The 18,064-nt window shown below is 46.4% G+C and overlaps 1 protein-coding gene across 1 annotated transcript in view; it reads right to left on the bottom strand.

The window, feature by feature from the left end:
• Nucleotides 1-16,759, bottom strand: part of CHRNA6 (cholinergic receptor nicotinic alpha 6 subunit) — a 28,510-nt gene extending 11,751 nt beyond the window's left edge. Inside the window, exons 1-5 of the mRNA XM_053300632.1 lie at nucleotides 16,386-16,759; nucleotides 8,728-8,867; nucleotides 6,782-6,826; nucleotides 6,177-6,286; nucleotides 5,075-6,065 (exon numbers count right to left, since the gene is read on the bottom strand). Of these exons, the coding sequence (XP_053156607.1) occupies nucleotides 5,075-6,065; nucleotides 6,177-6,286; nucleotides 6,782-6,826; nucleotides 8,728-8,867; nucleotides 16,386-16,461 (1,362 nt within the window). The 5' untranslated portion in view covers nucleotides 16,462-16,759. The remainder of the gene's footprint in view (nucleotides 1-5,074; nucleotides 6,066-6,176; nucleotides 6,287-6,781; nucleotides 6,827-8,727; nucleotides 8,868-16,385) is intronic.
• Between the last annotated feature and the right edge of the window lie 1,305 nt (nucleotides 16,760-18,064).

The following is an 18,064-nucleotide window of genomic DNA, read 5'->3' on the forward strand; positions in this document are numbered from 1 at the left end:
CCATTTTAAAAAATCCCTGTCGGGGCAGCATTGTACCTCCCTGTCGCCCCAATGTCCTCCTCAGCCGGAAGTTGATAGAAGTATCTGTGTGTGCGCACGTGTCGCGCTCGCGTGTAATGCTCATGTGTAATGGGGCACCCTCCCCTGCGTGTAAAGGTATTGCCCCCCCCCGAATTTGAGCCGCCACCCCCGCCCTGGTTCTGTGCACATCCCTTCAAGGTGCTGTATGCATACCGTTAAGGCTAAACAAATGAACTGATTGTTTGATGCATACCCTGAAACATTTTTCTTTCTAAATGGAAACTAATCATTGCAAGGCTGTTCACATAACTTCAGGATTTTGCTCCCAGAAGAACATCCTTCAGTTCTATTGAACTTATGGGGAATGAAGAAAGCTCAACAGCTCCCAGAGTGATTGCATTATTTACATTACAACAGCTGTTCAAGTACCCCATTGAGATCAACATCCTCGTTATGCCAGGGTCTATATAAACGTCAAGAAGACACAATCACTGAGTGCTTCCAGTCTAAGTACACAAGACAGATGGTGAAAAAGGAAGATGAAAGCACCTGCATTTTAGAATATGAATTTTGAGGCAAAATAAATTGCAATGACAATTCTTAAATACTGACGACTATTATGCTGATTTGGTTGGTTACTGACAACATGAGACAGGCTGCCTGTAAAGCTGCAAAGGAAAGCTTTGATCCTTCTACACTCCAGTGCAACTGGACTCAGTGCATAAAGTGAAGAGAAAGGAGATTAAAATCAGCCCTGAATAATAGCAATTTGAATTGGTGGCTAAGCAGCTAAGTGACAGGGAACTTAGCACAGCTTATCCACTGTTTTACCAGTGCTTTCCCTTCCTCTCAGGTGTTCGGTACAACAGCATCTGAGTGCAGGAGCAGAGTTCCACACACTTTAGTGCGTGTGTCACTCGAAAGGCCACTATTTTCCTCATCGTCTTGGCAATTGCCACAAGATATACCACAGACCCTTTAGAATCCCTGAGCTACAATGTTTCAATCTTGTACATTCGCCCTTTGCAAACATTTAAGTGAATGTGTGGAAGGGTTACCACACAGACACTGTTCTTGCTTCAAACCTCCACACATTCAGCTGAAGGTCTGCATAGCCTACATGTGTCACCTACCTAAGCTACCTAAGAGCCATCTTGCTCTGAGGGGAAGGGAGGAGAGGAGAGGCGCAGCCTGGGGAGTGGCCATTGTCTCAGTGGGTTCAGCTCCGATGGCTCCCCCACCTACCGACTGCCACCACAGAGTGACCAGGAGCCACCTTGATCTGCGGGGAGGAGAGAAGAGGGGAGCTGCCACCATCTAGCTCCCATTTTCCAGCCAAGGTGGCCTCTCCCTCCACCAGCTGTGACCTCAGAGCTCCCTAAGAGCCATCTTGCTCTGCAGGAAGAAGGAGTCAATAGACAAAGCCTAAAGAGCACAGCATGGATAGATGTAAACCTATTGCCCGTATGGGTCTTTATTGATGCTTTGAGGTAAACTGTTTTGAGGAATGTCTGAAAAGAAGCATTTATTTCTTTAACACATTTCTATACTGCCCCCATATGCAAGTCCCTGGGTGGTTCACAATCTAAAAACACAAACACAATTAAAACAGTTTAAAATACAGAAAAAACTTTAAAATTTAAAACTATAAATTAAAAGCCCGTTGAAACAGGTATGTTTCCAGGACCTTCTTAAAAATGTCCAGAGAAGGGGAGGCTCTAATTTCATTAGGAAGCATGTTCCAAAGTCTTTGGGTAACCCTAGAAAAGGCCCCATTTCAAGTCGCCACCAGTTTCAAGTCACCACCCAAGCCAGTGGCAACTGCAACCGGACCTTCCCAGATGATCTTAATAGGGGGCGGGGTTCATGAAGAAGAAGGCGTTCTCTTAAATATCTCAGACCCAAGCTGTTCAGGGCTTTATAGGTAATAACCAGCACTTTGTATTTTGCCTGGAAACCTATTGGCAGCCAATATAGACCACACGGCTCTGTGGGTGCCAGGAGTCAAAATTGACTTGACAGCACACTTTACCTTTATAGTTCTTTCACAATGGGTGTAATATGATCTCTTTGGGCAACCCCAGAGACCAGCTTGGCTGCTGCATTCTGTACCAACTGCCGTTTCTGGACTCTGTACGCAGCCCAGTGTAGAGTGCATTACAGTCAAGTCTGGATGTTACCAGCATATGCACCATTGTTTTAAGGTTGTTTATCTCCAAAAATTGACATAGCTGGCATATCAGCTGAAGCTGATATAAAGCCCTCCTGGCCACTGCCTCAACCTGAGAGACCAGGGAGAGGTTGGGGTCCAGATATATGCCCAGACTATGTACCTGATCCTTCTGAGGGAGTGTAACCCAACCCAGAACAGGCAGATCTAAGCCACTTCCCAAGTTCCAACCTCTCTCCATGAATACCTCCATTTTGCTTGGATTCAGCCTCAGTTTGTTCTCCCTCATCCAGCCCATTACCACCTCAAGGCACAGGCATATAGGGAAGTTAGGCCATTTCCTGCTGAAGTAGACATGGAGGAATAGATTTGGATGTCATCAGCATATTGATAACATCCTGCACCAAATTCCCTGATGATCTCTCCCAGCACTTTCATGTAGATGTTAAAAAGCATTGGAGATCGAATGGAGCCCTGTGGGATGCCATACAATATATCTCGTTCTGAAGAGCAACAATCTCCAAGTGACACCATGTGCAACCTACCTGAGAGGTAGGAGCTGACCCACAGCAAAGCAGTTCCTCCTACCCCCAACCCCTTCATGTGCTCCAGGAGGATACTATGGTTGTTGGTATAAAAAGGTGCTGAGAGATCCAAAAGTATCAATGGAGTCACACTCCCACTGTCAATTCCTAATTGGAGATCATCCAACAGGCTGATCAAGGCCGTCTCAACCCTATAGCCTGCCCAAAGCCATTTTGAAATGGGCCCAGATAATTTGCTTCTTCCAGGACTGCCTGGAGCTGAGACACCACCACCCTCAAGGTGAGTCACCTTGCCCAACCATGGGAGGTTGGAGACAGCCCTATAAGTGCCTAATTCTGAAGGGTACAATGCAGGTTTCTTCAAGAGTGGTCTAATAATTGCCTCCTTGAGACAAGGAGGCGTCTTGCCCTCCCTTAGAAAAGCATTAATGTTCTTAACAAGACCCACTTCAGTAACCTCCCTGGTAGATTGTATAAGCCACGTAGGGCAAGGATCAGGAGAACAGGTAGTAAGGCGTAGTGTCCCAAGCAGCTTGTCCACAGCCTCGGGAGTCGCAAACTGAAACTGATCCAATTTAACCATACAAGATGAGCTGCTAGACACCTCCTCAGTAGGCTCTATAGTAACTGTAGAGTCTAGTTCAGCTCAAATATAAGATACTTTATCTTTTTAAAAAGGTCACAATGAGTAATTGATGGATCCAAATTCTTATTCAAGGGAGGAGGGGCCTGTACTAGCCTTCTCACAATCCTAGAGAACTCCACTGGACTTGAGCCTGCAGAAGCAATGTAGGCAGAAAAGAATTGCTTCTTTGCTGCACGCATTGCAGAACATAGGTCTTCAAATGTGTTCTGTGTTGCAACCTGTTGGATATAGATGCAATAAATAAATAAAAATGCATAGGATTCTCTCTGCAAAATCACTTTATAGCCCAAAACCTGGAAGGTTCCCAATCAGATGGAAAGAGCAGCTGTGTGTTCTTAGGCTCTAGCAATATACATACAATTTTATGTGCTTAGGCTGTAACAACTAAATGCACAGATAACAGGTGTGGAGACAGCCATGCTCCCTGCCATGTGTTTGTTGTAAAGTCTGCACAGCACTTAAGAGCCCTCACATGGTAGCCCTCAGAATCATCGCTAACAATGTTGTCTTGCTTCTGGCTGACAAGGAAATATCTTGGACTAGTTGCTACAGAGAGAAAATAAAATGATAGATAGATTGATAGTAATAGTTGCAATGAAGGCCTTGGAAAGGATATTTAGATGCCGTGGCATGTCTGCACCCACCAAGATTAGAATTGTTCAGACAATTGTTCCCCCCATGACACTCTATGGATGCGAAAGCTGGACTTTGAAGAAGCAAGATAGAAAAAGCATTGATGCTTTTGAACTTTGGTGCTGGAGAAGACTTTTGAGGATACCATGGACAGCCAGGAAAACAAACACATGGATCATAGAACAAATCAATTCAGAATTTTCACTCAAGGCACAAATGACCAGGCTCAGTCTATCATACTTTGGACACATTATGCGAAAACCTAGCTCCCTTGAGAAGTCATAGTGCTGGGAAAAGTTGGAGGAAAGAGAAGAAGAGGACAACCAGCAGCAAGGTGGATGGACTCGATTATGACAGCAATGAATGCCCCACTGAGAGACCTTAAAGGCCAAGTTGAAGACAGATCATCCTGGAGAGAATCTATCTATGTGGTCGCTAAGAGTCGACACTGACTTGACAGCACTTAATCAATCAATCAATAGTAACAGTAAAAATAGTAATAGTAAAAATGTAGCATTATGCCCTTCCGGCCTGTCAGACCCTAGCCAACTGGATTCTCCCCCTCCATTCCAAACATAGGGCCCCTTGCCTCTTCCGCCCCATGCCTTATGCACTTTGTCAGCAACAATTCTGTTCAGCTATAAAATTCAACATAGTTGCTTCAGTACAACCGGCGACGTGTGCCACTATAGTTACAGGGCGTAGAATGTAATTGTGACACCACCAGTGCAAACTCCCCTTTGCTCCGGGCCTCACTGATAGAGAGCCTGAGTACAGTGTTGAGGCAGTGCAACTGCCTCTGGTGGGACTGAGAGATTATGATGCTGCTTAAGCAGCTTTGGGCAATCCCTTATGCCTTATTACCATGGAAGTGCAGTGCCCATGCACTTACATGGCACCAGAAACAGCGTCTGGTGCAGCATCCCCAGTGGAGACCAGGTCTTGGACGCTCTGCCACTGGGACACCACAAGCTGCTGTTGAAGCCTTCTGACCTATTCATCAGCAAAATGCTCACAATCCCAATTAATCACCACATTGTGGGGAAACAGAGCTCTTACCTCTTTCGTCTCATTCTGGCTCCTCATGTTTTCTGCAATGAACTGAACACTGTTCATGACTTCTTTGACCTCAGGAGAATATTCTAACTGCTCGGCTGCCCATTTTGCAGACTGGTGACTGGGTCTCCTTTTTTTACCAGTGGCCGGTTCGCTGGGTTTGTCACAGTGGCAACACCTGTGCTCATTGTGGCCTTTCACTTCTCCAGAGTCATTTGCTTTTGGCTTGCTGGATTTACTGGCATGGCCAGCTTTGGTGGGTTTTTTAGGTTTGGTTTCAATGTGTTTCTGCACAGGTCTCTTCATCATCAGAACTTTGGGCAAGAGACTGAGGAAAACTGTTTTGACCCAACTGGGCATCGTGTGTGTCATCGGAGTCCTATAGTGGATGTTCAGTACGAACACAGTGACGACAATAGAGAGAGTCACAAATATCATGGTGAACAGCAGGTATTCTCCCACCAGTGGAATTACCAGGGAGGTAGAGGGAATTGTCTCTGTAATTACCAACAGGAACACAGTCAAAGAAAGTAGGACAGAGATGCACAGCGTCACTTTTTCTCCACAGTCAGAAGGAAGGTAAAAAACCAGTACAGTCAGGAATGAAATGAACAGACAAGGGATAATCAGATTAATGGTGTAAAACATGGGTAGCCTTCGGATATAAAATGAATAGGTTATATCAGTATAGATCTCCTCACAACAGTTGTACTTGATGTCATGCTTATAGCCAGAAGCATCGATTATTTCCCATTCACTATTCTCCCAAAAGTCATTCATATCCACTTTGGAACCGACAATTAGAAGGTCAATTTTTGCCTTGTCATAAGTCCATGATCCAAATTTTAACGAACAGTTCTGGTGATCAAAGGGGAAGAAGGTAATATCCATGGGGCAGGAGCTTTTAAAGATGGCAGGTGGTGTCCAAGTGATGGTACCATCGTATTTGAGAAGAGCTTTGGTCCTGCCTTCAACCTGAAAATCTCCAACAGCACTAGAAGTACAAACACAATACAGTCTAAATCGGCATGTCCAAAAGATAACACATAAGCAATGCAAAAGAATCATGTAATGCTGAAAAGTGGTCAGGAATTAGTATTCATACTTATTGTATAATACAATATCCGGTTTCCAAATTTTATCTGCTGGCACCCGGACAAACTCAATCCCATCATATTCCAGTGGATTCCATCGTAGTTTATAGTCATTCCAAATCTAAAAGAGAAAGGGAAGTTTGATTCTAGAACATTCACTTCATATCTCTGGCTTGATTCTTAGGGCCCATATTCAGATGCTACTTATTTTCCCTGCAAACCTCTATGTATGGGGAGATTAGGAGTGGAAATAATCATTTCTGGATAGATTGTTTCTGCTTTCTAACATATCTTGGACTTAGTTCCTGTCATAATCATACACAGAAATCAGCAGTGCTTTGAAATATATTCTGGTGTGGTGTTTTTTGTTAATCCATTCCTTGACCCAGGCAAGCTTTTGAATGGTGCTTTTGTTACTTTTAGCCCAGTCCTGGAGTGGAGGTGGGGCTAAACAAACAACCAGTAGCAGAGCATTGAAAGCAGTCTGCACTTGCCACTCTGTAAATAAAATCTATTTCATTAAGTCACTAATATTCCTGATTCTACTCCACTCCTTGTCCTTGCGTGCTACAACTCTTTCCTCTGGATTTTATATGGTGCTCAAGAATTCACTTACATGTCGTAGCCATAGATTGGTTTCCATAATCTGATTGACTTCATCCTAGAGACAAAGGGAATTTTTTTTAACCCCTACAAATGTTTTACAGAGAGACATTTAAAGTTCATGCAAAGATAGCACACAATCCACTGGGAACTTATTTTGCACAGGTCCCATTGAAACAAATGGAAGTTGTACAAGTCCAATCCTGTGCTTTCACTAGTTTCCATTTATTCATGGCATGTGTAGAAGAGTTTGCAATGGATTGTGCCCATTGAAGACATCTGCTGTATGGTGTTCCAAGTAAGCCAGGGGTGTCAAACTGCCAGCCTGTGTGCCGAATCCGGCCCATGGAGCTCCATTTTCCGGCCACTGAGCATCAACTGTGGCCACACTGTTTCCTTCCCCTCCTCCACCCTGACGCGCGCTGCAGTGGCAGCATTGCTCCTCACTTGCTGCTGCTCTCTCCCTCCCTCCTTCCCTCACTCCCTCCCTCCTTCCCTCCCTGCCTTCTGCTGCCAGTATTTCTCTCCCACCCCATGCTCTGAAGGATCATTTCTCCTTCCTCCCACGCTGCCACACTCCTCCCCCTTGCATCCTTGTGGTGTTTCAGCACATGGAGGATGGACACAAAAGGAGTGTGGAGGGCAAGGGAGGAAGAAAGAAGAGAGGAGAAGGAAAAAAGGAAGAGAGTGAGAGAAAGAGGGAAGAGGAGGAGGAGGAGGAAGAAGAAGACAGAAAAAAGAGGGTGGAGGAGAAAGAGGAGCAGAAGGAAGACAGGAGGAGTGAAAGGAGGGCGAGGGAGGGAGGAAGAAAGGGAGGGAGGGAGGAAGAGAGTGAGAGAAAGAGGATGACAGAGGAGGAAGACAAAGACAGAAGGTGGTGAGAGGTCCCTTCCCCTGCACAAATAAGTGGAGGGCCAGGGAGGCGGGAGGAAGGAAGAGAGTGAGAAAAAGGGAGGTGGAAGAAGAATAAGTCAGAAAGCGTAAGGCAGGTGCAGCCTCCCTGAGGTGCACTGGAATAGAATCTGGCCCACCAACCAATTGAGTTTGACTCCCCTAATCTAGGCCATCTATACTTCTCTTATGGTCAAGGAAATTGAATAGAAAAATATAGGAGAAGCCAACTTGACATATAGCTAGTGAGCTGATGGTATAAATTGTTCCTATAATTGGTTAAGGGATGATTTATAAGAGCCCGTCCCATGAACAACTTATACAACTCTATCACACACACATAATTCCAAAGAAGCATCTTTCACAGCATTATTAATCCACAGCACATGCCATACAAGTCCCAAACATCTTACCTGCCATCAGTTAATAACAGAATTCATAAAAACTGGCCATATCTCATAGTACTTTTTGTCATATTGATTATTTATAAATTGTAATTTAATTAACTGCCAGCCCACACATCTGCATAGCCTATAAGTGAATTTCTGAATAACACATCTTTCCATGACTCCACAGATTTGTATAGCTTAGTATCCACCATGGGGGGCCCTTTGTGTGTTACTGCAGTGATTCAGCAGGGGGCTCACCCAAGCAGTTCAATACCCAAGAACCCTAGCTGTGCACCTTGCTGCTTCTGTGTGGAACCCTAGCTGTGCTCTTTGCTGCTTCTGTGTACCCTGGTTGCAGAGTAGATGTAAATATAGGGTGTCTGTAAGTACACACGACAGTCCAAATCTCTATATGTGCTCTGATACAAGAACAGAGCTCCATGTGGGCGGGGCCTTCCTGCTGCCTCTTATGACAAAAAATGCTCCGACACTCAGAGTGGGTGTGCATAGGAATGTCTCCACTGCACACATGGAGCTCCTCCACCAGAAGAGAACAAGGAGATCCCCAAGCATGCAGAGTACTGTCTGCACACTGGAACAGATCAGGGCTATCTTCTTTCATGTCTGGAATTCTGGTCCACACTCAAAGACCTAGATGGCACAGAAAATGTAACCTTACCACATTTGCAAGCTGTGTAATTGCCACTTCAAAATATACTGTAACTGGATCGGACACGTTCTCCACAGGTCTGATATAGTGGTTGTAATGAGAGAAGAGTTTGTGAAACAGCCTTGCTTCAGATTTGCATGCCAAGCAACCTGCGTAGGAAAAAGAATAGTACAATGAAGTTCTTACTGAAGATGGGGCAAAAGAGTGAAATGAGGATGGGGGAAAGATAAGTTAAGTTCAAAAGTTTAGGTTATTTATTCATAAAATTTCACAGGCGCGGCTCGTGAACTCTCCTCGGCGGGGGGGGGGCAGTGGGCAGCTTCTTTAAGGTAAACGGAGCATACGTGGCACCCAGCAGCCCCCGTGGCGGAATTCGCCTCCGCCACTCACCTGGCCGCTGGCAGGGGCTCACCTCCGTGGGAGCCAGGTGAGTGGCGGAGGTGATTCCCTGCCGCAGAGGCTGCTGAGCGGCACTGAGCACCGGCTCCGTTTACCTTAAAGAAGCTGCCCCCCCCGCCCCGAGGCCCGTTCACAAGCTGTGCCTGCCATTTCACCAATATACACAACTGTGTTTATTACAATAATACCCTTTCTTGCCTGTTAAATTAATTGCTGAAGAGACACCAAGTTATTCCGCAAGAGAATGAGACATAATTTTGTCAATCAGGCAAAAAACCCAAGTGAATGCATGACATTTGAATTGTTCAGGGATACCTAACTGTATCAGTATCAAGTGATTGACTGCACTGTGATCAGATTCACAAATACATATTGACAGTGGTGGACTTAGGTGATTTTGGCACCCAGACTGGCCCCGCTGTTAGGCCCTCTTCCTGCCGCCGCCAGGTGCCGCTGCTGCTGTGCCTCCCCCCGCTGCCACGGCCCATGAGGCCCTGCCGAACCCCCACTTTTCTGTAATTTTAGCCACCATGTGTGCGGCCAAGGGGTAGGGTGAGTCAAGCAGTCCTCCCTGTGGCCAGAGGTGCACCTAGGTAATTTTGGACCCTGGACCTAATGGCTTTTGGAGGCGCCCCCTCCCCTGCAAATTAAGGATCATCATGCTTGGCCAGGCGACCACACCACCCAGAACAGACTAATGAGGATTTGGGGGTCCCTGGGAACTCTGGAGGACCAGAAGTCCAGGGGTAAGAGCACCTCTGCATATTGATCACTTGAAAACTGCACCATCAGATGATGAATTGTGCATGTGAATGGACCATCTCTGCTGGAAACTGAATATTTTGTTGTTGCTGCTGCTTTGTATTTTATGGTCCTATTGTGTAAGTTTTTAAACTTTTAATTAGGTTGGTATTTTTATATTCCAATTTAATATTTTTGTTGTGCAACTCTTTCATAGTCTTATATTGTTTTAAATGTGTTGTAAACCACCTTGAGATTGTTTTAATGAAAGGTGGTATAAAAATTAATGATAAATAAATAAAATAAAATAAATCACCTGTACTCAAGAAGTGCTTTGGCTGCCAATTTGTTTCTGAGGCCAATTTAAAAAGCCGATTTTAACCTTGCAAGCAATCAATGACCTGGGTCCAAGGTGTCTCATAGAGCACCTTGACTGGCTGAGGAGGCTGGGTTGTGTGTGTGCTTTGTCAGTTCCAATGGTGAGATCCCAATGGTGGCAGTGAGATCTAGGGCCTTCTTGGTTGTTTCACCTTTGCCTTTGGAACTCCCTCCCTAGAGAAGCTTCCCTGGCTGATCCTTTCCATTGAGGAAAACTTGGGCCATGCCAGGGAGGGAAAGAACTGAACAATTCCTGTTGATGTATTGCTATTGCTATTGCATACTTATTTTAATGCTTTGGGTTTTTAATAATGATTTTAAAAATATTTATTATTTTAATGTGAGCAGAGTGCAGACTAACTGGCACAAGGCTGTTCTCATGAGCAGCCTAACCCAGGCAAGTGCAGTCCATCCTGGGTTAGGCTGCTCATGTGGAGGGCCAGTATATCGCTCCTGATCCCGGGCTCTTGCCCCACATAACCCTACTTTTTATCCCCTGCTGGGTTCATGCTCATGCTGGGTTCATGTTCATGGCAAGGTGCACAGAAGGATGCTGGAGGACCTCCTCCTCTGGCTCCCTGCTCTGCTGCTTGTATGCCATGGCAAGTGGCAGAGCCATCTCAGCAACTCTGATTGTGTGCAGGGAGGCAGGCAGGAGCCTGCCTCCCTGCCAGCCTTCCTCGCCGCCAGGTCAGTTGGTCGTGTATATGACCATATATACTTAGCTTATATATACTTATAAACTCAGCACACACTCAGCTCCCAGACACCAAGCATAGAGAAACAAGTGATGGCCCTGTTCATGCTTACATGTACATCATGTAATTTCTCTGCATTTGATGACTGTATATTTGGAGCTGGATTGGGCAATGCCTATTCTTCATCTGGCCCATACAAGGGGTGGGGGGAGAGAAAGCTTGAGCATGGTTCTCCTTTGTACCTGACACCTGCTTGCCCCACTTCTGATGCCCATGTAGGGGCAAACATTTGCATGAGGCCTTTCAATGTAACATCCAATGTGTGAAGACCCAGGTCTCAGGGTTGATTTCCCAGATAAAATCCATGAACATTGAACATGTAATCTGGGGCTGGGCATGTTGGATTTTATGTATGTAGGCCATATCTGAGCATTATGATCCCACCTGGAGTCATCCAACAGGTAGGAATGGTGTGCCAGGTGGTTGGGGAGGGATGGCTCACTCTTGCTCCCTACTACAAATATAGGCTGAATTGGGGACACATATTAGGATGGTTCACACAGGGTAGGAGCTGGGATGCCCTGTTTTGCATGCTTGTGAGAACCCACACAAATCCCTCCAGCCCCGGTTGCTGAATGCATGGTAACCCAACTTTTAAACCCTGCTCTTAACCAAGGTAGAAGGAGATGAGAGTTCTCCTACCTTGCTTTTCTGGTCATGTGGCTCCTCATGCCTTACAGCAGGCATGGAAACAATAGAGAGCTGTGGCTACAGGGGCTGCCATCCATGGATGTGCCACTCTGCAAAGCACACTCTATGATCCTGTAGCTGGAGTCACTTCAGCAGGGCTGGATACTCCTCCTGCTCCTTCTTGGGCAATCAGATGGCATCTGCTGATGTAATGAGGCTTTCCAGACTACTGGCAGTGCAAAGCATTCTGGGAAGGAATGGGGCTCTAGGAGAACTATCAGTTCTTGATTTCAACAATGGGTGTTGGGTCTGGCTTAATTATGTGCTTCTTGGGTTTGCTGACCCAAACGGAGGTTCTGCTTGAGTGCTGCTAATGAGGTAGGAGCTCTACAACCCATCCCCGAATGGTTGTGTGAACAGGCAAAGTATCTAATCTGGCTTTTGATGAATGTCAGCAAAGGGACTCCATTTGAAAAGCATAGTGTAGAAGATGAACGTTCATATATGTGGTGATTAATCTGAAATGTTGCACCATCAAAAAATGAATATGTACGTCAGCCCTACAAACTCCAAAAAGCAATTTGGAGAGTGTTTCCAACCAGCCTCAAAGTCCTTCAGAAGCACCTTTTCTTCAAAAAATGATTGTAAATGAGAAGCAAGTTCTGTCTGTAGTATTTTATCTGAGATGGAACATTTGCATCTCTAATAATAACCACACCTAGTATTTCGTGTGTGTGTGTGTGTGTGTGTGTGTGTGATTTCAGTAAAGTAGACCAATGTTTTTATCCCCATACTGCAGATAGTGTGGTTGAGCCTGAGACCTGTTCCCTCTCCCCATGTCTGATGAATGCATGGAGGGAGAAGTGGGAACTGTGAAGGTGAGAGAATGGGCCAGGAAGGACAAAAGCTGCAAGCAAGGGGATTCAGCTGAAACTGCTCTTGGCAGAGACGATCCAGAGGGAATGAATCCTAAGCTGTAGACAGCAGGTTACAAGAAGAACATCCAGGCTGGCAGAAATTCTATACAGCTCCCAGTTAATCGGAATGATAGGTCAGAAGAGTTCTGTCTCATCTTAGGTCAGGCTTTCCCCATCTTGAGTCCCTAAACGTGGCTAAACTACATCTCCCATCATCCTTAGCCTCACGTGTGGGGGGGCACAAGACTGGCAAACCCTGTCTTAAGGTAATTGAATGGTAAAGTCTTCTTCTAGTAGCTGAAGGATCTGGCCTCTGCTCTCCATAGGTAGACTTGTCATGTCTTCACGCAGTTATCTTTTAATAAGCTCCACAGCAGGACTGAGGAGAGTATGCAGCCATTGTCCCGCTGTCCCACCAATCCTTTCACCCACTTCTTGTGGGGCAAAGCTGGAGTCCTTCCTTCTGTCACAAGGGAGGGCGAAGGCTGGGCAAAGGGACAATGGAGCAGGCTAGGGCTGCCTCTTGTTCACTGCTCCCTGTGCCTTTAACAGCAGCAGCCTGACATGCAGAAATAGAACCACTGAGCTGTTTTTTATGGTATGGAGGTAAAGTGGCGGGGAAAGTCCATTGGTTCGGTTTGTGTGTGTCCAGCTGCTGTTAAAGGCTCAGGGCCAGACGGCACCTTTAGGCCCTCACTCCTGTGTTCCACTGAAGTGTTGTAGGGATATAGCCAGGATGAGAGTATTGGATGTTGGGAGGATATTGAAACAAGAAGGACAGAAAGGATAGGGTTGCCAACATCTCACTGCCTGGATAAGGGACACGAGTGGGGGCATATTTGGGAGGAATTGGGAGCCTGAGTCTGTGTGTGTTTTTGCCACTTTCAATGCAAACTACGGTATACGTTACAACTCAGATTGCTTCTCCTCTGCTTATTGACGTACCCATGGTTAGCCAAACTGGGTGTGATGTCATTTTGTTTTCTAGAAAGAGAGGCATTGTTAGCCTGTAAAAATAGGTTCCACACATGCGCACTATCTAGTAGTCATCACTTGCATGATTTTCATGATCCTGATACCTGGATAATGCTAAGTTAGCCAATCATTGATGGCTTTTAATGTTAATGTCCCCATATTGGGGGCACTGTTGGCAACCTTAAGCCTGCAGCCCACCAGAACCACAGAATACTCTGGTAGGGAGGGAGAGATGCAGCTCACTAATTACTTTGTTATTAGTGAAAATAACTGGCTTGAGATGTGCCATAGGTTCTTACCATTAGCTGAAAATAAGGGACAAATTGCAACCTGTAAGGGACAGACAATTTGGGGCTGAAAAAAGATATGTCCTTGCCGGGGCGTAGGGAGCTTGGCAGGAGCTGGGGGACAAAGTCCAACCAATGGCTCTCCCACCCCCTGGGTGTGGCGTATATGCCCCAAGCCACACACCCTGCATCTCATGTCAGACGCAAGGAGGGTGGGGCCAGTGCCGAGAATGGGGCTGTGACAGCCCCAGCCGAGTTTCATTTCCTCTGTCAGTAGTTGGTGGAATCACTGGAAGGGAGGGATTCCATGGAAAGGAACTCCCTTCAGCAATTCCACCAGCCACTGACAGGAGAAAGGAAATTCGGCTGGGGCTGTCACAGCTCAATTCTCGGCACTGAACCTGGCCCCTTGCGTCTGATGTCAGATGCAGGGGAGGGGCCAATGCCCAGGGTGTGGGAAGAGTCCCTCCCTCCCCAGGCCGCGTAAAACGCTGGCTGGAGAAGAGAGGGGTGTGCCTTGTGTTCCCAAACGGTGAGTGCTCTGCTTGCTGGCTGTGTGCGGGACGGGGGGCACACTGGCTGAGGGTGAGAGGGAGCCTTGGGCCTCCCAGACCCTTGGGGCCTGGGGACAATTGTGCCCCCTTTGTCAACGGTCACCACACCCCTGGTCCCTGCTAATAAGGGACTGTTTAACTTCTGGGGAGAGTTGGCTGCTGACTAGAAAGAAAACTGGCCTGGTTTGCTCTAGTGCTTTTAGCAGCATTTTGATCCAGCAGCAGAAGCTTTCCCTGGCATAGAGAGAGATTTGCCTACTGTTCTGCTGACCCCTCAATGCTGCTGGGCATTTAGCAGAAGGTTGAAGTGCAGACATCAGCAAGTGGTTGTGTTTACATCCATGCTATTAGAAGCTGATTCCTTTACAGCAAAATATCAGGGAATGCAGAAGAGCAGAGCAGACCTCTTTCCTGGTCAGCTGGCAGTCTTATTCTGCAAGAACAAACTGCCATCAAAGATGCAGGAGCTTCTTTAAAGAAATTGGTGAGGGCCCATTTTAAAACTTGGGCCAGGTTTTAGAACTGACAGGTGAGTTTTCCTCTCTCTGGTAATAAAAAAAGTTTAGAAATGGTTGACTTACAACATAAGCTACAAGGAGGGTTACCAAATGTGTTTATTGCCCCTGCTCCTGTGTCTTCAACAGTAGCCTGGTGTTCAGAAAGTAAGTGAAGTCTGTCCCATCATCTTTCCCCTATGCTAAGAAAACCTTCACCTGCTTAATTTCTGCTCATCAGTCTGTTATTAAAGCCACAGAATCAGGGTTAGGAAAATGCTGGCAGTCCTGGATACAAGAATAACAATACGCTTTCTTTTAATTCAGCCACAAAGGGAGACCTTTCACATTTTGTCCAGCCACAATCACAACAGTTTGTCAGCTAGGGATGTGCAGGTTCGACGCAAAACGTGTTCGACATCAAACTGGTTCAGTTCGACGGTTCAGAACCAAACACCCCCTGTTCAGTCCGACCCCAGACGGAAACCCCGCCCTTTTGGGGGGTTCGTGAGATTTGGGGGGTTCGTGAGATTTGGGGAGTTCGTGAGATTTTTAAAAAAAATTAAATATTTTTTTAAAAAATGTACACCTCTGGGGGTGTTCTCTGAGGCGGTGGAGGGGAGGGGGGTCTGCGGAGGTCCCCCTCCCCACTGGCCTCCCTTTGGTTCCAAACTGGCCCATTCGGCACCCATTGCGCAGGCATGGCAGCCTCTAAAATGGCCACTGTGCCGGGTGGAAAGGCCCGAATGGGCCAGTTTTGAACTGAAGAGAGGCCGGCAGGGGGGAGGGGGGATCTCTGTGAAACTCCGCCGCCTCGGAGAACACCCCCAGAGGGAGTAAGTTTTTTTTTTAGTTTAACACACACACACACCCCCCGGAACTGAAGTGGGGTTGTGTGTTTGAGGGGGTGCTAGACTGAACTGGCCCGGTCTGGTTTGGGTCCGGTTCAGACTCGACCACAGCCGGTTCTGTGCACACCCCTATTGTCAACACCACTTTGGTGAGGGAGTCTGTAAAACACCCTCTCAATCCTTGCTTGTTTTTTTCTCTCTACATGTGGTAATGATTCACAGAGTGGAATAAAAATATTTACAGGGTGATGCTCTGCAGGCTTATTCTGAAGTAAGTCCCGCAGAGTTTAACAGGGTTAGCATGCTTAGGATTGCCCCATGTAACCAGCATGTGTAGTATAAATGGAGATGACCAACAGCAATGCTGTACAATATAAATATTTAATAGTTTGTGCTTGGTATTTTATTATAGGCTCAAATTTATTTAGAAAAAGATTCCCCCCTTCATTTAAACAGAAATGAAGAACAAACACAAACCTGATCATTACTTTGAGAAATCTCCTACTTTGCTTTCATAACTAAAGCAGCCTGTTTAAATTGAGTATGTGGGTCACCTACCTTTCAACAATAATGATAATACCGCCCCCCCCGCCCCCAGCTTTTCTTTCAAGCTGGGTCCAGAAGGATTAAATAAACTGTATTACAAATGTCTAACCAGAAAGATACAGGGCGAAAAGACTTACCTTGAAGAAGAAACAAGACGTTTGCCCACAAATAGAAAGTGAAATAAAGAAACCCCAACCATTTCTGCGAAAGCATTGCCAGAAGAGGATGGATGTTCTCTTTCACGAGAGAAAGAGATGTGCTTTGAAAAAAACAAAAGACCGGGAGATGAGTAAAACCCTTAGATCTTCAAGGCTGCAGTGGGTATTTTGCTTTTGTATCCAGAGAGCTGCAGTCCAAGCCAGAGGATGGTTTTAAACAATGTGCTATCCTTTGGGGGAAATAAAAATCTTTCAGAGATGGAAGAGTTGTACTGTCTACAAATTAAGACAAGGCAAAATAGACTGAAGTCAGGTGACTCATCACATTTCACGTGTGTGTGTGTGTGTGTGTGTGAGAGAGAGAGAGAGAGAGAGAGCGAGTGCATAGCAGAGGGGCTGTGTAGTGCAGAAAGCCCACCCCAAGTACCGCTTGGAGACTTGTGCAGTACTGCAGTGTGTCTCTGACTCAGGATGTACCTTTAAACTCTTCAGCTTTTAATGTTTTTTGCTGCAGAAAAATTGTGGACAGCCTGTGGGGCTTGCTACTTTTCACATACCAGCTCCTGTGACTTTATCAGAAACCCAACACGCAGAAACTTAAGCAAATGAAGTTTTTCCTGGCAGGGTGATAATGTGATGGGAGAAGAATGAAATGCACCTGCTTCACATCTGCACATTAGATGGCTGATAAAAGCACTGCAGCACGGTCAGTTTTCAAAGGTGGCAACCATATACCAAGTACCTCTGGGGGAAGCATCTTTCTTCTCCCTTTCATTGTACTGGTAACTACAGTTTACCTTCCTCGTGTTGTTATTTTGCAGCTGGTTCCCAGTTACAAGACTGTCAGTTGGTGGGTAACTTCCATAAGGGCTGACATGGTGAAGATGTGGCATTAAGCATATTATTATCTAGTTTGGGATCTACTTTGACTTTCAAATAGCAGCCACATGCAGGCCAGATCCAGAGTGGGGCCATCCGACCACAGCATGGAGACAGAGGTTTTCATCCCTTTAGCTCTGTGCTTTCCCCCCACAGTCAACCCACCCCGCCCCAATTTGCTGGCATTTGCTGCAGTTACATCTTCAGGGGTCCATGGCCTCTTTGAGGGGAAAATCAATGGAGAAACGGCATGGAAGTAGAACTTAAACTCCAAGCCTCTTCTCACGATTAGTGAGAAGGGGTCCAGAGCGGGCTGCAGGGAAGGTGGGTTATATTACCTTCCCTGCAGATGATTCCGCTGGCGTTGCTGGGCGTGCTTCCTGCATGCCCAGACAATTCCCCATGTACCTAGGCAGCGGGGAGGGACAGGGGCTGGGATGTGTCGTCCCAGCCCCCAGAAATACCATGATGCACCACACGGGTCTGCGGTGCATCATGAGGATCCCCCCTCCCCTCCCCAGGCTCCTTGCAGTCTGACAGGTGCAGCCAGACCAAAGCCAACCTTTGTTTGTTTATTTGTTGATTTAGGAACATAGGAAACTGCCATATACTGAGTCAGACCATTGGTCTATCTAGCTCAGTATTGTCTTCACAGACTGGCAGCAGCTTCTCCAAGGTTGGAGGCAGGAATCTCTCTCAGCCCTGTCTTGGAGATGCTGCCAGGGAGGGAACTTGGAACCTTCTGCTCTTCCCAGAGCGGCTCCATCCCCTGAGGGGAA

This window comes from Hemicordylus capensis, chromosome 2 (assembly GCF_027244095.1).
Source record: "Hemicordylus capensis ecotype Gifberg chromosome 2, rHemCap1.1.pri, whole genome shotgun sequence".
In the NCBI taxonomy this organism is placed as follows: domain Eukaryota; kingdom Metazoa; phylum Chordata; class Lepidosauria; order Squamata; family Cordylidae; genus Hemicordylus; species Hemicordylus capensis.